This window comes from Sminthopsis crassicaudata, chromosome 4 (genome assembly GCF_048593235.1).
Source record: "Sminthopsis crassicaudata isolate SCR6 chromosome 4, ASM4859323v1, whole genome shotgun sequence".
Lineage (NCBI taxonomy): Eukaryota > Metazoa > Chordata > Mammalia > Dasyuromorphia > Dasyuridae > Sminthopsis > Sminthopsis crassicaudata.
In genome coordinates, this window is record NC_133620.1 from 259,832,920 (window position 1) to 259,848,135 (window position 15,216).

The 15,216-nt window shown below is 33.8% G+C and overlaps 1 protein-coding gene across 1 annotated transcript in view; it reads left to right on the forward strand.

The window, feature by feature from the left end:
* The window catches only part of HMGCLL1 (3-hydroxy-3-methylglutaryl-CoA lyase like 1), a 233,614-nt gene that overhangs the window by 60,647 nt on the left and 157,751 nt on the right, over positions 1-15,216 (forward strand). Inside the window, exons 2-3 of the mRNA XM_074310629.1 lie at positions 2,588-2,665; positions 3,156-3,263. Coding sequence (XP_074166730.1) covers positions 2,588-2,665; positions 3,156-3,263 — 186 coding nt within the window. The remainder of the gene's footprint in view (positions 1-2,587; positions 2,666-3,155; positions 3,264-15,216) is intronic.

The following is a 15,216-nucleotide window of genomic DNA, read 5'->3' on the forward strand; positions in this document are numbered from 1 at the left end:
TTTGCATTAGTGGCTACTAAGCTTTTTCTATGCCTACCACCAAGTCTCTTAAAGCAGATATAAGGGATTACCATCCTCATTTTTCTTTTCTTTTCCCTACAGTGCTAACACAGTGCATTACAGATAATAGCACTTAGTTGTTCATTTCCAGAGTGTTACAGGGATAGAAAGGAAATACACAATAGGATCCATGTCCTCAAACAAATTACAATCCGGTTTCAAGTATAATGTTTGAAGGAAGTATGATGAGGAGCATCTTTCAATAGTTACATTTTGAAATCTTAAGGTATCCTCTAGCCCAGGACTTAATCTGGAGGGATTCTGCACTCACACAGAGAAGGCTGACTCTCAAAGAGGTCAATTTTTCTCCACCATGAAGTAAGTTTCTGGTACAATCTCTCAAACAAAGCTTATATGTAGCCCATAGATAATATTTCCTTCAAAGTGGGTGATGCAAAAGTACCAAATGTTAAATAGGGCGATCTCATATAGAATGACTTTATTTACTCATTAAAGATAATACAGAAAAGACTATAGGAATAGAGGAAATATAAAATATAAAACAGTTAGATAATTATTACAATCATTATTCTTCCCCCAAAGGGTAAAGACCCTTTGTGGAATAACTGAACTGATAACTTTTCATTCACCTCAGACCTGGATTATTTGACCAATTAACAGCTATTATAATGGAGGGCTGAACACATCTTTCCTTTGATGTTCCTTTTTTTCTCCAAAAAATTGTATTGTTAAGGAAATTTGTCTTTTGGAGTAGCTAGTGCCCAAATCAGAAATTCATAAACTTTCAAAATCAAGATTACTGGGAGTGGAGCCAAGATGATAGAGAAAATAAAACCTCTCTGAATACATTTAAATAATGCCACAAAACAATTTCTGGACTGCCAGAAACCACAAAAGGACAGTGGGAAAGAAATTTCCAGCCACAGACACTTTAGAAGTGCACCTGACTGAGAGTTGAGCACAGTCCAGTCCAAAGTAGGTTCCAGCAAACCAGAAGCAGGCTTTGGGAGCCCCAAGAAAGAACTGAATTGAATAAACCCATTACTTAAGAGCGATTGGCATAAAGCAGGCACTTAATACATGCCTTTTGACTTAGAAGGAAGTAATATTAATGAGAACAAACAGTAAGGAAGGAATATGCGCCATGGTAGAAAAATGATTACATAGCTGCTAGAAACTCAAATAGAATGCAGAGATTTTGTTGTTTAGTTGTTAGATTCTTATTACGTGCTAATGAGATAATGAGATATTAGGTTCTTACTAAGTGCTAAGTTGGTACTTAACAATTCTCTAGTTCTGGCCTTTACTGGGAGTTTTATACCTTGAACTCCTGGGGAAGACCTTGCATGATTAGGAGGACCAAGTTCATTGGTTGAAGTAATATTTTCCCAGAAGCCCTTGCGTTATCCCATGCCCATTCTCTGGGAGGATAAAAGAAGACACCATTGAGGAAAGAGAAAGTCTTGCCTGGGCCAGACCTGGGGCGGTTCTCTAGAGGAAGAAAGAGTCTCTACACGAGGTCAGAGTTGGCGGCAGTTGAGACAGCAGATCTCCTCCCAAAGAGCAATCGGCAGTTTCTGGAGGCAACAGCACATTACATTTAGTCATATGTGACTCTTAAAGACCTCATACTGTAATAGTTTGCCATCTCCAGCTCATTGTACAGTTGGGGAAACTGAGGGAAATAATTAGATGAAGTGACTTTGCAAAGGATCACACAGCTAATATGTGTCCAAAGCCAGATTTGAATTCACATTTCAAACCTGAACTGATTCCAGACCTGATATTCTATCCACTGTGCCAGCTAGCTGTCCTATGCAGAGTCTGGGAAATAGTTATTAGTTTCCAAAGATTTTGATACTAATGTAGAAAAGATACTATCTCATTTTAAGAAAGGCATATACCTTGGACTTTGATTAGTATCCTGGCTCATACCTGAGGAACAGGTGTTCTAGCACCTTCCTGGGAGGTGAAGGGAGAGGCAGTGAAAATATAAATATAAACAAATCTGTCTCTCTCTATATATGTATGTGTGTGTGTGTGTATATATATATATATATATATATATATATATATATATATATATATATATATATATATATATACATATATATATATATATATATATACATATATATATATATATATACATATATATATATATATATATATATATATATATATAGTCTATATCTAGTGACTAATGATGCACATTTTTCCATATTTTTATTTGACTTTTAACTCTTAGTTAAAGTTGGGCTTTGCTTCCAGGTTGGAGGCTGCACTATTTGAAGCTTCAGAGATTTTGTGCAGCTGTTTTCAGAGATACTTCCATGGTCTGGTAAGTTTTTAGTTCTTCAGATGTGATATGATTCAAAGAGAAGTGTGTTTACTACTCTCTTACTCTCCTGCTCTGGTATATAAGTGACCACAAGCACTTTTTTTTTGCCTTGGAATAAGGGTCGCTGCTCCATTGTGCCTAATTTCAGCCTTTGAAATTACAGTGATTCTTCATTTGTAATTAAGTAATTTTGGTTCAAAAGTCTTTTTTTCTCATTTTTTCTAGGTAACACAATTATCAGGATTCCCAGAGTATGTTAAAATAGTAGAAGTTGGACCCAGGGATGGCTTACAAAATGAAAAGGTAATTGGAGATATCCACAAGTTCTATGTTAGATATTAATTGAAAATGTTCATAGTTTTAAAAATTATCTACATTATATACATATTTATTATATATTTATTTATACATATTATATACTTACATCTATACATATCTTCCTCCAATAGAATACAAGTTTTCTGAAGACAGGGAGTTTCACTTGTTTTTCATTTTTATAATCAGAACCCAAAATAATGTCTGGCATATAGTAGGCACTTATGAAATATTTCTTGATTGGTAAATGATATTATTCATATAATTATGTATAGATATAAGTATGTACAAATATGTATATTTAGTAAATAGTTGTATAATTCCTTTAATAATGTTAAGAACTAGCATTTATGTCATGCTTTAAGATTGACAAAGTGCTTTGCATCTGTTATCTCATTTTGTAAATCTTTTGGTTTTGTATGAATTTTTTTTCTTCTTGCAAGCTATGTCTCTCAATACTGAAATTCTCTTTTTATAGGTCATTGTACCTACAGATATCAAAATCGAGTTTATCAACCAACTTTCCAAAACAGGCTTATCAGTAATAGAAGTAACCAGCTTTGTATCTTCCAAATGGGTTCCTCAGGTAGGTAAAATACAGAATTCAGTCATTAGCTCTCTGATGCAAATTTGTTTGATAAATTATTGAGAAATCAGGGGGAAAGTACTGGTAATATTGGTTAAGTAATATAATTCATGTATTTTCATGTTCATTTTCTTTCCAAATCATTATTGTTTTTATTCATAGAAATGCTTCAGGGTTTGTAAAACAACTTGCAGATGTTATCCAATAACTCTGTGTTGGAGAAACTATACTTATTCCAACTTTATAGATAAGGAAAAACTGAAGGAGAGAAGTTCAATAACTTGCCTGTAGTTCCATAGCTAGTAAGTTTCTGAGGTGAATTTTTAACTGGGTCTTTTGACTATAAATCCATTTCCCTAACCACCATGATACACTGCTTCCTATTTCAGATGCTTTATTGAAAGACAACTAAAATAAAAATTTTAGCCATTGATTTCTAACTTTTTAATTTTGTGCTTCTATAATTGAATTTTTGAATCCAACTTTAGAAATTTTTTTAAGACCAGACTTGTGATTTCATTGATGTAAAAGGAAACTCCTAGTGAGGGATTTTACCAGTGATAATTCCTCAACTTCTCTGTAACTTATAGTCTCAGTCGCTACCAAGAGGTTAATTCATTTACTTGGGGGAGGGTCACAAAGCAGTGTATCAAAGATGGGACTTAAGCACAGGCTCTTTGTGTCCCTTGACCTTTTTAATTGAGGACCTGCTCACTTCATTATACAGGCCTTTATAACATTACATTTCATTATATTATGTTAAGCCTATCCTTCTAGACTATCAAGATTTTTTTTGAGTGTACTATTCAGTTATCTATTATTCTTTATTATCCTTTGTATGTGCAACATTTAAAGATTTAATTGAGTTCTTCAAGTAATCTGAGACTATAGCAGACCTAGGTAAGCATGGTAGTAAATAGTAAGATATTTCCTTTTCATTGTACTCTTATGGGAGGTGAAATTCTCAGATAGTAATTATAAGACCTTCTGGCAATTGGGTAGCCTCTATTGAAAAAAAAAAAGTAAACATTTAATTTTCTAGTTAATGATTGATGTGACACAAATTATTTTTCTAGTTTAGGTCATCTTCTTAATGGAATGATGCTTGTCCTACCAAACAGGTCTCTCCATAAATAATTAGATTTCTTCTTTCTGTACCTCTTTTGATAGTTCCATCCCTTTTGGTTTTAGAACCAAAAATGGGCATAACTATCAGGGACAAGTAAAAGAGGGGGAAAATTCAAGTTTCCTCTTACTCAGCATAGAACTGTCATGTACATGTAATTTACAAAAAAAAAATGTATAAAACTGGAACTAACAAGAAATCATCAGCCTCTGTAGCATTTCTGACTATTATTTTCTGGTGATTGGTACTTGTTATTTTAAGATTTATAGCTACCACTTTATTTTGCAGATGTAGCCCTGAGTAAATGATTTGCTTAATCAGTATCCCTGCCTCATATCTCTCCTTGCTTCAGTCTATATATCACATAGCTGCCGAAATGATTTTCCTAAAGGACATGTCTGACCATCTCGCTCTACAAGTTAAGATTATAGAAGCTCCTAGAGGCTATATATAATCTCTTGCATCCAAGCAAGCTCCCTTGTTTGGCCTTAAAAGTTCTTTACATCCTGGTCCCTATTTATCTTTTCAACATTTTTGCATATTTCTCTCCTTCATAGACTCTATGATTCAGCCAAACTTATTCTTCATATGTGACATCCATCTCTCATATCAGTGTCTTGGCTTTGCATGGACACTCATACGTGAAATTACTTCTTCCTCACTTTTACCTCTTAAGATCCTTAGTTTCCTTTATGACCAAACTCTAATTACCTTCTTTTATCAATTTTGAATGAATTTATAGATGATTATATGTATCTTCTATATTAAGATATAAATGACATGATTTAAGGGCTTTATTTTATTTTTCTCTTAGGCATAGTACAAAGGTCTGTCTGTCATATAATAGGTGCCAAAGTCCATCTAGCAGGGACAAATCAGATTTTCTGGCTTCAAGTTTAGTACTTTTTCCACTGTAGCTTTTACTCAAGGTCACAAAGATATTAAATAGCCAAACTGACATGAATTCAGGTCTTCTGAATACAAATCAAGTGCTCTTTTTTTTAACCATATGATGTTTTTCTTATGATTTCTTATGATTTCTTTTCTTAACACTGAATTTAATTGCCATTATCAAATAACTATTACTAGAATTCTCCAGAATTGGATGACTTCATGGTTTTGTCGTTGTTCAGTCATGTCTAACTCTTTGTGACTCTATTCAGGGATTTCTTGGCAGTTTTTAGAAACTGGAAGGGTTTGGTATGTGCTTCTCCAGCTCATTTGAATAAGCAGGGTTAAGAGCCTTGCCCAGGGTCACACAACTAGTAAGTATCTGAGGCCACATTTGAACAAAGATGGACTTCCTGACTCCAGGCCTGTCATTCTGTCCACTGCACCACCTAGCCACCCTATAATGTGGTGATACCAGATCACCGATTTTCAAGAAAGGAAATCCACTGTTCTTCTTTCCTTTGGTCCCTCAACAACATTCCAGGCACAAATTACTCCACAGAAATCCAGACAAATAAATGATTGCCCTCCGGTAAATAGAGACTAGTCTAGTTTTTACTCCTTTAGGCCAAATCTACTTAGTCATTAGGCCAACTTTAGCACTTCATGACATTTAAAAAGATGGAGTTGAGCTACTTTAAAGACAGAAAAATAGATTCCTCAATTATTCCTAGATAACAGAAACATCTGTATAAATGGAAAGGGGAAGTAGTGCCTCTTTGAGGAAAAATGGGAAAATGTTTTTAATGTGCTCTGAACTGAGTGGAGAAATGTGATATAAATGTCAAAAGATATAAACGATGTCAGACTAGATCCTATGATTATGGTAAGCTGTTTACCCTTCCAAGACATCAGGGTAACATCAAATAAATGACCTGCTTCCTCATATAGCTACTGATATAGTTCTGCTCTCCAGAAGGTAATTGCGCCTCTTCTTTGAGCAGTCTTTCCCTCACTACTAAATTATGTTCATTAGGAGAGAGGTAAAGAACTTAAAATCAGGTCCAATATGACTTGTTATTATATTTGTAAAAATGAAAAAAATTATATCAATTCACAAGTCTTGCATTACTGTATTTCATCTTCAATACTGGTTTGAGTTTCACTATTTCAAGCTATTTGTGGCTAAAGCCACAAATAAATCATTGAATAGTGAATGGTATGCTTGGGTCAAAGATGGCATATAATTAATTTTTAAAGAACTGTTGCCCTTAAATTCCCAACCATGTTTGCAGTTTGATTCTATAATTGTATATATTATCAGAGCTCATTTAGCATGCCTGGTTTGAGCAAAATTCTTAGCTGCTTATATCACCACATAACTTTAACTGATTTTTTTTTTTTATGGTAAGCTGCAAAACTTATAGTAAGTAAAGATGGTTCATAACATGGCTTTCTTTGCTGAAACCACTTTGTATCTTTATCCTTCAGTTTACACTTTGAGGAAGAAATTTAAATCAGATTTGTCTGATTTTTAAGCAATCTTATCTCAGACTTGGGTTAGAATATTTTGTTTTAACATAATTGCTTGCATGCTATTTAGAGTTACTGCTGCTCCATTTAAAGATAAATGTCTATGGTTCTGAAATGAAATTCACTCTTGATTATGTACATTTTGTTTTCTTCCCCCCCCCCTTAGTCATAGGTCATGGGAATAGTACTCCCAGTTATGTTTAGATCACTGGTTGTTCACTTATTTCTTTTTTTAGAATTTTCAAGCACTTTTATAGTTTCCCTCCTACTGTTTTGCTTGGCAGAAAATTTCTTACTGAAACAGCCAAAAAAAGTTCCACAGTAGCAAGGTGCCATATAAAACAGGATCCTGCACTTATAATATAAATAACCAACAATGATAAAATGCCTGCCACTAAAAAGTATATACATTTTACAAGTGACATGGAAAAATCAAGGGTTTTTTTTTTTTTTGTTTTGTTTTTAAGAACTATGAAGTAATAGAATAGATTGAAAAAATGAACTGAATTTTAGGCTGGGAAGAACAATAATCATTTCAATAACAGTAATAATATATCAGTTCTTACATGGTACAGAGATTAGAGTATCAGGCCTCAAGTCAGGAAGACCCTAATTCAAGTCTGGTTTCAGATACTTGCACTGTAACCCTGGGCAGATCATTTAACTCCGTTTATCTCAGTTTCCTCTTTTGTAAAATGGACTGGAGAAGGAAATCTCAAACCACTTCAGTATCTTTGCTAAGAAAATTTCAAATAACTGTGACAATCAGACATAACTGAAATGACTGAAGAATAACAATGTGATAGGAATAAAATAATTATTTTATTTCTACAATATTATTTAATATTACTCAAATTATTTTAAAATTGCACTGATGATTTTAATATTTACAAATTTGTTATTGCCACCAATAAGATTTTCCCTTAAGTCAAAGAAACTATTAAGCAAAACTCATCAATGCAGTTAAATACATCTGCCATTGTATATAACATTTTGAATGCAAAGATTTCTACTTCTTTACTTGGAGGACAGAAATATATTTCATCATCTGTCTCCAGTGTTCAGAAAGATCATTTCATTTAATCTGAGTTAGATTGTTTTCATTTGCATTGTTGTAGTCACCCTTTATATTCTTCTGGTTTTGCTTTCTCTGTTCTTTAACATATTTCTTTGAATTCCTCAGAATATTTGTTATATCTTATAGTAACAATAGTATTCCATTATATTAATTTAATATATTACCTAAACATATATGTATATATAATTGACCTTACTACAATTTATAAATATATATATGTGTGTGTGTGTGTGTGTGTGTGTGTGTATGTATGTGTATATATGTATGTAGGTATGTATGTGTATATTTAAAATTGTAGTTAGGTGTTTTTTTGTGTTTTTTTTTTGTTTTTGTTTTTGTTTTTTGTTTTGTTTTGTTTTGTTTTGGTGGAGCAATTGGGATTAAAGACTTGCCCAGACTCACTAGCTAAGAAGTTTTAAGTGCCTGAGATTAGATTTTAACTCAGATCCCCCTGATTTAAGGGCTGGTGCTCTACCCACTGCACCATCTAAATGTCCTGATTAACTTTTTAATTAATCAACCAGTTTTAAATTGATTAATAAGGAAAATAGGAAAAAGTGAATATTTTTTAAATACTTAGACCCTTGTATAGTTTTCATGTATAGTTATTTCAACCTCTAAATACTCCTCTGTATTAAGTATTGTTCTTGTTGTATTAATCATTTCAGTCATGTATGATTCCTTGTGATCCCAGTTGAAATATTCTTGGTGGAGATACTGGAGTGATTCAACATTTCTTTTGTTTACTTCTTTTTATTGATGAAGAAACTGAGACGCACAGGGTTAAGTGACTTGCCTAGAGTTACACAACTAGTAGGTTTCTGAGGCCAGATTTGAACTAAAGAAGAATTTTCCTGTCGTCAAACCTAGCACTTAATCCACTATGACACCTAGCTGCCCCTGAGTTGAATATAATAACCTAAATTATCATTCCCATTTTATAGGTGGGAAATTGGAGCCCAGAGTAGTAAGTGATTTATCCAAGAAGAGACCCAGTAAGAAAGCTAGTTGCTGGCTGAGACAAAAAGAGAACCCAGGTGTCCTGACTCCTAACTGAGTGTTTATTCCATCATATTATTTTTAGATTTTCTTCTTAAAGCATTACTATCTATGACCTCAAATTTTAAATAAATTGGTAATTACTTTAATCATTGGAGAAAATGAAAGTCTAAATTTGGTTTTGCTGTTCTCTTCCTTTTCCTATTAAATCTCACTTAATTAAAATTAGGTTCCCCTAAAATGTCCAGTTCCTCATAATTTGAACAGAGCAGTGGCCATCCTTTGATCTGTAATTGTATAAATTCTGTGGCAGGAAAAGAGCCTAAAATAAAGAGCCAAAAGCTACTAAGAAAAAAATCAAATACTCTTCTAGTATGGTCCAAGTACAATAGTTACAGGAAGAAATCCTCTCCTCTTTGACTGATCTCAATCTTAGGAATTTATCCATTTTATTAGGGGAGATTGTGAGGATTAACTAACTTATCTTAGATAATGGAAAAAGTGCTAGTGTGAAAGTTGGACTTTTTGGACAGAAACTTTAGCTTTGGATTTTCTCTACTAATAATCAGAATTTAGAAATAATATTAACAAGAATTTATTCTTCCATAAGAGGTACAATTTAAATTCTAGACTCTAGAGTAAACATTTGGGAAAAAAAAGGTCTTCTTGCCATTTGTTAATGATAAAATAAACTTTACTTTCTTTATTTCTGTCAGTGACTCCACTAACATGGAAATGTGTGGTAGAGAGCATTGATGTCAATTGAAAAAGGACCACTAATCCATGGATAAGGATCCCTCTGGGCAGCATATTGATTTAATTTTAAAATGTAATGTTATCTGTGCTTTAGTATATTTTTGTTTGTTTTGTCCAGTATTTCCCACTTACATTTTAATCTGATTCCTAATGCTTGTGGGAGTATTGATGTTCCTACGTTTGAAACTTGTGATGTAGAGAGCACTGAATTGAATCTTTTTAGACAGTTAGCTATGTGAACTCTGGACAAAGCATTTAACCACTCAGAATATTGGTTTCTTCTTCTGTAAAATAAGTGTGTTGGACTATCTCTCAAGTCCTTTTTAGATCTAATTCTATGATTCTATGATCTTCTCAGTTATCCATTCTCCCAGACCTTTGTCTTTTCTCTCTTGCTACCCCATATGCAGGTACAAAAATCCACCTCCAATCAGTAGTTATCCTTTTTGAATGCAAATCCTTATACCATTCTCACTGTCACTACCCTAGCTCAAGCAACTATTTGTTTTATAAAATTATGTAATATGAATTATATTACAAATAATATTATATATAATAATAGATTACAATATGTGTTCTAATATCTTTCTCATTTGTCTCTTTAACTTATTTCTATTCTTACCTTTTTTAATACCGTTTCCATCCTTTTCTTACTAATGCAGTGTCAGAATACTTTCAACAGTTTTCCATCATGTACGTGATAAAAGAAAAACTTCTTAGTCTTGTCTAACAGGGCTTTCATAATTTGATCCTAAATTACCTTTTCAAAGTCATTTTTTTTCAATTACAATCTTCTCTTATTGGCTCATTCATTTGTATATAGAATTTTTCCATCTTTGGTGGAAAGAACTGCTATTATAGCCTCACATGTGGAAATCTTTTGCTTTAAAAGCCCATTTCACGTACTTCTTCATGAAACTTCATATTTCTCTCTAGCTGAATGCCTTCTCATTGTTCTCCTAACATTCTGCTTAGAATACTTAAATCACACTTATTATTGCTCAACAATAAAGTGTGGCCCATTGATTATGAGAACTACATAAGCTGAAACTTGGTTTTCCATGGCTAGCACGCAGCCTGGCACATAATGGGCTTAATTTTTGTTTGCTAAGTTGAATTGCTAACACTGTTGTTCTCCTTTCAGGCCTTTTGTAAAAATATAGATGGCAGGTTTGCAGAGGACAAAAAGCTGGGAGAGTTAGCTAACACACTGGATAGATGAAAGAATCAGGAGCTATATAGATCTTAATAAACTAGAATAGTGACCTTAAGCTAATAAAATGAAGTTCAGTCATAAAACAATGTCTTACATTGGGTCACTTTGATATCTCCAAGATGGAGGAGAACTAGTTTGATGGCAGTTTGCGTGAAAAAGATCTGGAAGAGTTAGTGGACTAAATGAGGAGTGGAAAGGAAGGGAAAAGGATGAAAAAGGGGGGAGGGCAGATGAAGAAAGGGTTTTGAACTTAGAATCTTGGAGTTTTCTGATTCTCGTTTCTCCTTTTCATTTGTCAAATTCTATTGTTCTACATTTATAGTCTGTTCTACCTCCCGCCTTCTTTCCTTCTTTCCCTTTCTTTCTTCCTCCCTTTTTCCCTCCCTCCCTCTTTCCTTCTTTCTTTTCTTCTTTCCTCCCTCCTTCCTTCTTTGTTTCCTCCTTCCTTCCTTCCTCCCTCCCTTCCTCCCTTCCTTCCTTCCTTCCTTCCTTCCTTCCTTCCTTCCTTTCTTCCTTCCTTCCTTCCTTCCTTCCTTCCTTCCTTCCTTCCTTCCTTCCTTCCTTCCTTCCTTCCTTCCTTCCTTCCTTCCTTCCTTCCTGCCTTCCTGCCTTCCTGCCTTCCTTCCTGCCTTCCTTCCTTCTTCCTTCTTATCCATCAGTGTATATAAGGCTCTGGTTCTGCTGAATATATATTAAATTATTTTATAAAGATTTTTCTATATTCTCTTGGATGATTTATATATGTATGAATATATAATATGCATATACATTTATGTATCACTCTATTGCATGAGTATTAAATATACTTTAGTTAGTTATTCTCAAAGTTTTTGAAGATTTTGTTGTTTTAAATGATACCAGATATTATGTTTAAAATAACTTTTATTATTTTTGTACAACTAAGTTTTCTTTTCTGTTTTTTAATATTTAGGGATAAATGGAATTGTATTATTGAAATTCAGCTTACAAAAATATGGTTAGTTTATATGACTCATTGCATTGCTTCATTACTTCTAAAATGTTTTCACACACATTAGATTTTATCATTTCTTATTATGTTTATATTTTAGTATGTATAAGTTTGTATACTGCTCACTACTTCTTTGTTTAGTTCTGAACCATTATCAAAATAGTTCGTTCTTATGAATCTTCTTTTCCTTAGATTTAGAAAAAAAGTAAATGCAAATGGAAATAACGAAACATTTCCAAGATCTGACTTTTCATTTAAGTGAGATTCACTAGCTAAGTGCAATTATGACAAACTATGCATTTATTTCATGAATATTGCATAACCAGGTGGTTTTTCAAGGCAGAAGGCCAAACATTCATTGAATTTAAACTACCACAAAAGCTTAAGTTTAATCATAAAGTAAAACCTGATGTGTTTTAAAATAATTACAAAAAGAAATTTATAAACAAATATAAGTAAAATAATTAGAATTACAAATATAATGGATTTTTTTCACTCATATGATGAAGCTTTTTAAAAATCATGAGCTCATAGCATTTACAGATGGAAAGGACCTTTGAGAACACCTAATCCATTCTCCTTATTTAACAGAAAAGGAAACTAAGTCCCAAAGAGGTTAGGAAATTTATCTAAGAGCATACATTATATTATATAACAAAGCAGGACATTCAAATGCAGCCAGAAGTATGCAAAGCTACATAGATATTGTAGTGTATACTCTGAGGAAGCATAGGAAAAACCTTTTTATTCTCTTCTCAGGGCAGGCCTGAATGGGACTGATGCCTTAGATTTGATTAATCCTGAACTAAGTTTATGAACCCAGTGTTTCTTGTTCTAAAAGTTGTGTTAAATGCATTAAAATAATTTTGAAAATGCCAATATCTTTATGTTTAATTTAATTTTAAAAATCATTTCTCAATAGTATTTTATTTTTAAATACATTTAAAGATCATTTTCACCATCCATTTTTATAATGGTTTGTGTTTCAATTTTTTTCCCCTTCCTTCTTTACCTCTCTCCCTCCCCAAGATGGCAAACAGTATGGTACATGTTATACATGTGCAAGTCTAAATATATCTCCATATTTATTATATTGCGCAAGAAAGACCAAAAGAGGAAAAATAATGAGAAACAAAAAGCAAAGAAACAAATTAAAAAGGTGAAAATTCTGCCTCAATACACATTCAGTCCATAGTTCTCTTTCTTGCTATGGATGGCATTTTCCATCCCAAGACTATTGCCATTGTCTTAGATCACTGTGTTGCTGAGAAGATATAATAGTTAATTATCACATAATCTTGCTGTTATTTGTACAATGTTTTCCTGGTTCTGGTGAATTCACTCAGCATTAGTTCATGTAAGCCTTTCCAGACTTTACTGAAATCAGCCTGCTCATTATTTATTTTTTGTTTTTTTGGGGTTTTTTTTGGTGGGGAGGACTGTGGAGACTGAGTGTGGATTTATAAGTTTACTGGAAAAGTCAGATCAAAAATGGAAAAAATGAAAAAGAAAACAAAATGTAAGCAAACAACAACAGAAAAGTGAAAATACTATGTTGTGATCCACATTCAGTCCCCATACTCCTCTCTCTGGGTGCAGATGACATTCTCCATCTGTTGGAACTGGCGTGAATCATCTCATTGTTGAATAGTCATTTCCATCAGAACTGATCATTGTATAGTCTTCCTGTCGCCATGCACAATGATCTCTTGGTTCTTCTCACAATAATGTATTAATATCCCAGTTTTACCACATACCCTTCAACATTCATCATTATCTTTTCCTGTCATCCTATCCAGTCTGAGAGGTGTGTGGTGGTTTCTAATTTTTGATGTCTATGAGTCAAATGCCATAACTGCCAGGCTCTTGCAGTGGTGGGCACAATCAGCAATGGGACCACCCAATGTTTCTTGCGTCTTCTCCATCGTTCCAAGGGTCTGCTCCATCTCTCTCCAATGGAAAAGGTGAATACGGCTCATTGGCACCCCTCTGATTCCTCCTCCATCTGTAGAGATACATGCAAACCCTCTCCCAAGCAGTTAACCTATCTGGTCCCTTACATTCACCACTTTCTGGATCTCTCTACATGACTTGATGATTAACTAAAGACAGTGGAGCTGCTCGCACTGGACACTGTCCTTCCAGTGGGTAATAAAACCTGTCTGCCAGAGCCAGTGCATCTTTGTCAAAAATCAAGAAGTTAATAGTATAAAGAGCTAGATTTAGAAGTTCTCTAGGGTTACCTGTGGTTTCCCCTTTGTTTTGTTTTTGGAGGAATGTCTTGATGCCTCTATTTCTCCTCTCTACTATTGCCTGACCTTGAGGATTAAAAGGTATGTCAGTGGTGTGGAAAATATGATAGTATGCAAAAAAAATGTGCAAAATGTTTAGAAGTATATGCAGGTCAATTGTCTGTTTTTATTGCTTGTGGCACACCCATCATTGCAAATGCTTGTATAAGGAATTCAGTGACCACTCGGGCTGTCGCTTTTGCTGCTGATATTGTAAAAGTGAATCTTGAAAACGTGTCTACTATAACATGGATAAAAGACAGACAGCCAAGAGATTTATAATGGGTCACATCCATTTACCAAATTTCATTGGGTCTCAAACCATGAGGGTTCTTCCCTGGAGGGAGCATTGGAGTGTGGAAAGGAAGGCAAGCTGTACAGGCTTTTACTATGCTCCTAGCTTCCTGTTTTGTTATCCCGAATTGCAAATGTAAAGCTCGAGCTGCGTGATGATATTTAGAATGAGATTCTTGGGCTGCCTAAAATAAAGGAATATTTGGCTAACATGGTTAGAAGGCTATTTGCCTTTGAATTACCATAAAAAATTGGACCTGGAAGTCCACTATGAGAGTGGACATGCAAGATATAAATCTTATCTGGATGCTTTCTCACTTGCTCTTGAAGTTCCTTAAAGAGCTGATATATATTGGAGGCTACAAATTTTATTTGGGCTCTGGTAATTCTTTGTACTACACCTACTGAATAGGCCGAATCAGATATTATATTTACATCTCCTGGATCATAAGTAAGAGCTAGAATGATTGATTGCATACAGTTCATTCTGCTCAGTGGACTGAAAAGGAGTTCTGACTACTCTCTTTATAGTTTAAGTCACAAGAGTATATAGCATGAATATTATGTTTGGATGCATCTGTAAAGATAGTTGGTCCTTTAAGAGGAACCTTAGAAACCTTTTCTTCAAGAATCCATTGACAATTATATAATAACCAGGTTACCTTTTAAGAGTTTCAGCCCTCTATACCTATGAGCACTTGATATTTTTCCAATTGATTAAATCCAATTTTATTTCTTTGGAAAGTATTTTGTAATTGTGTTCATATAGTTTCTGACATTGCCTTGGCAAGTAGATTCC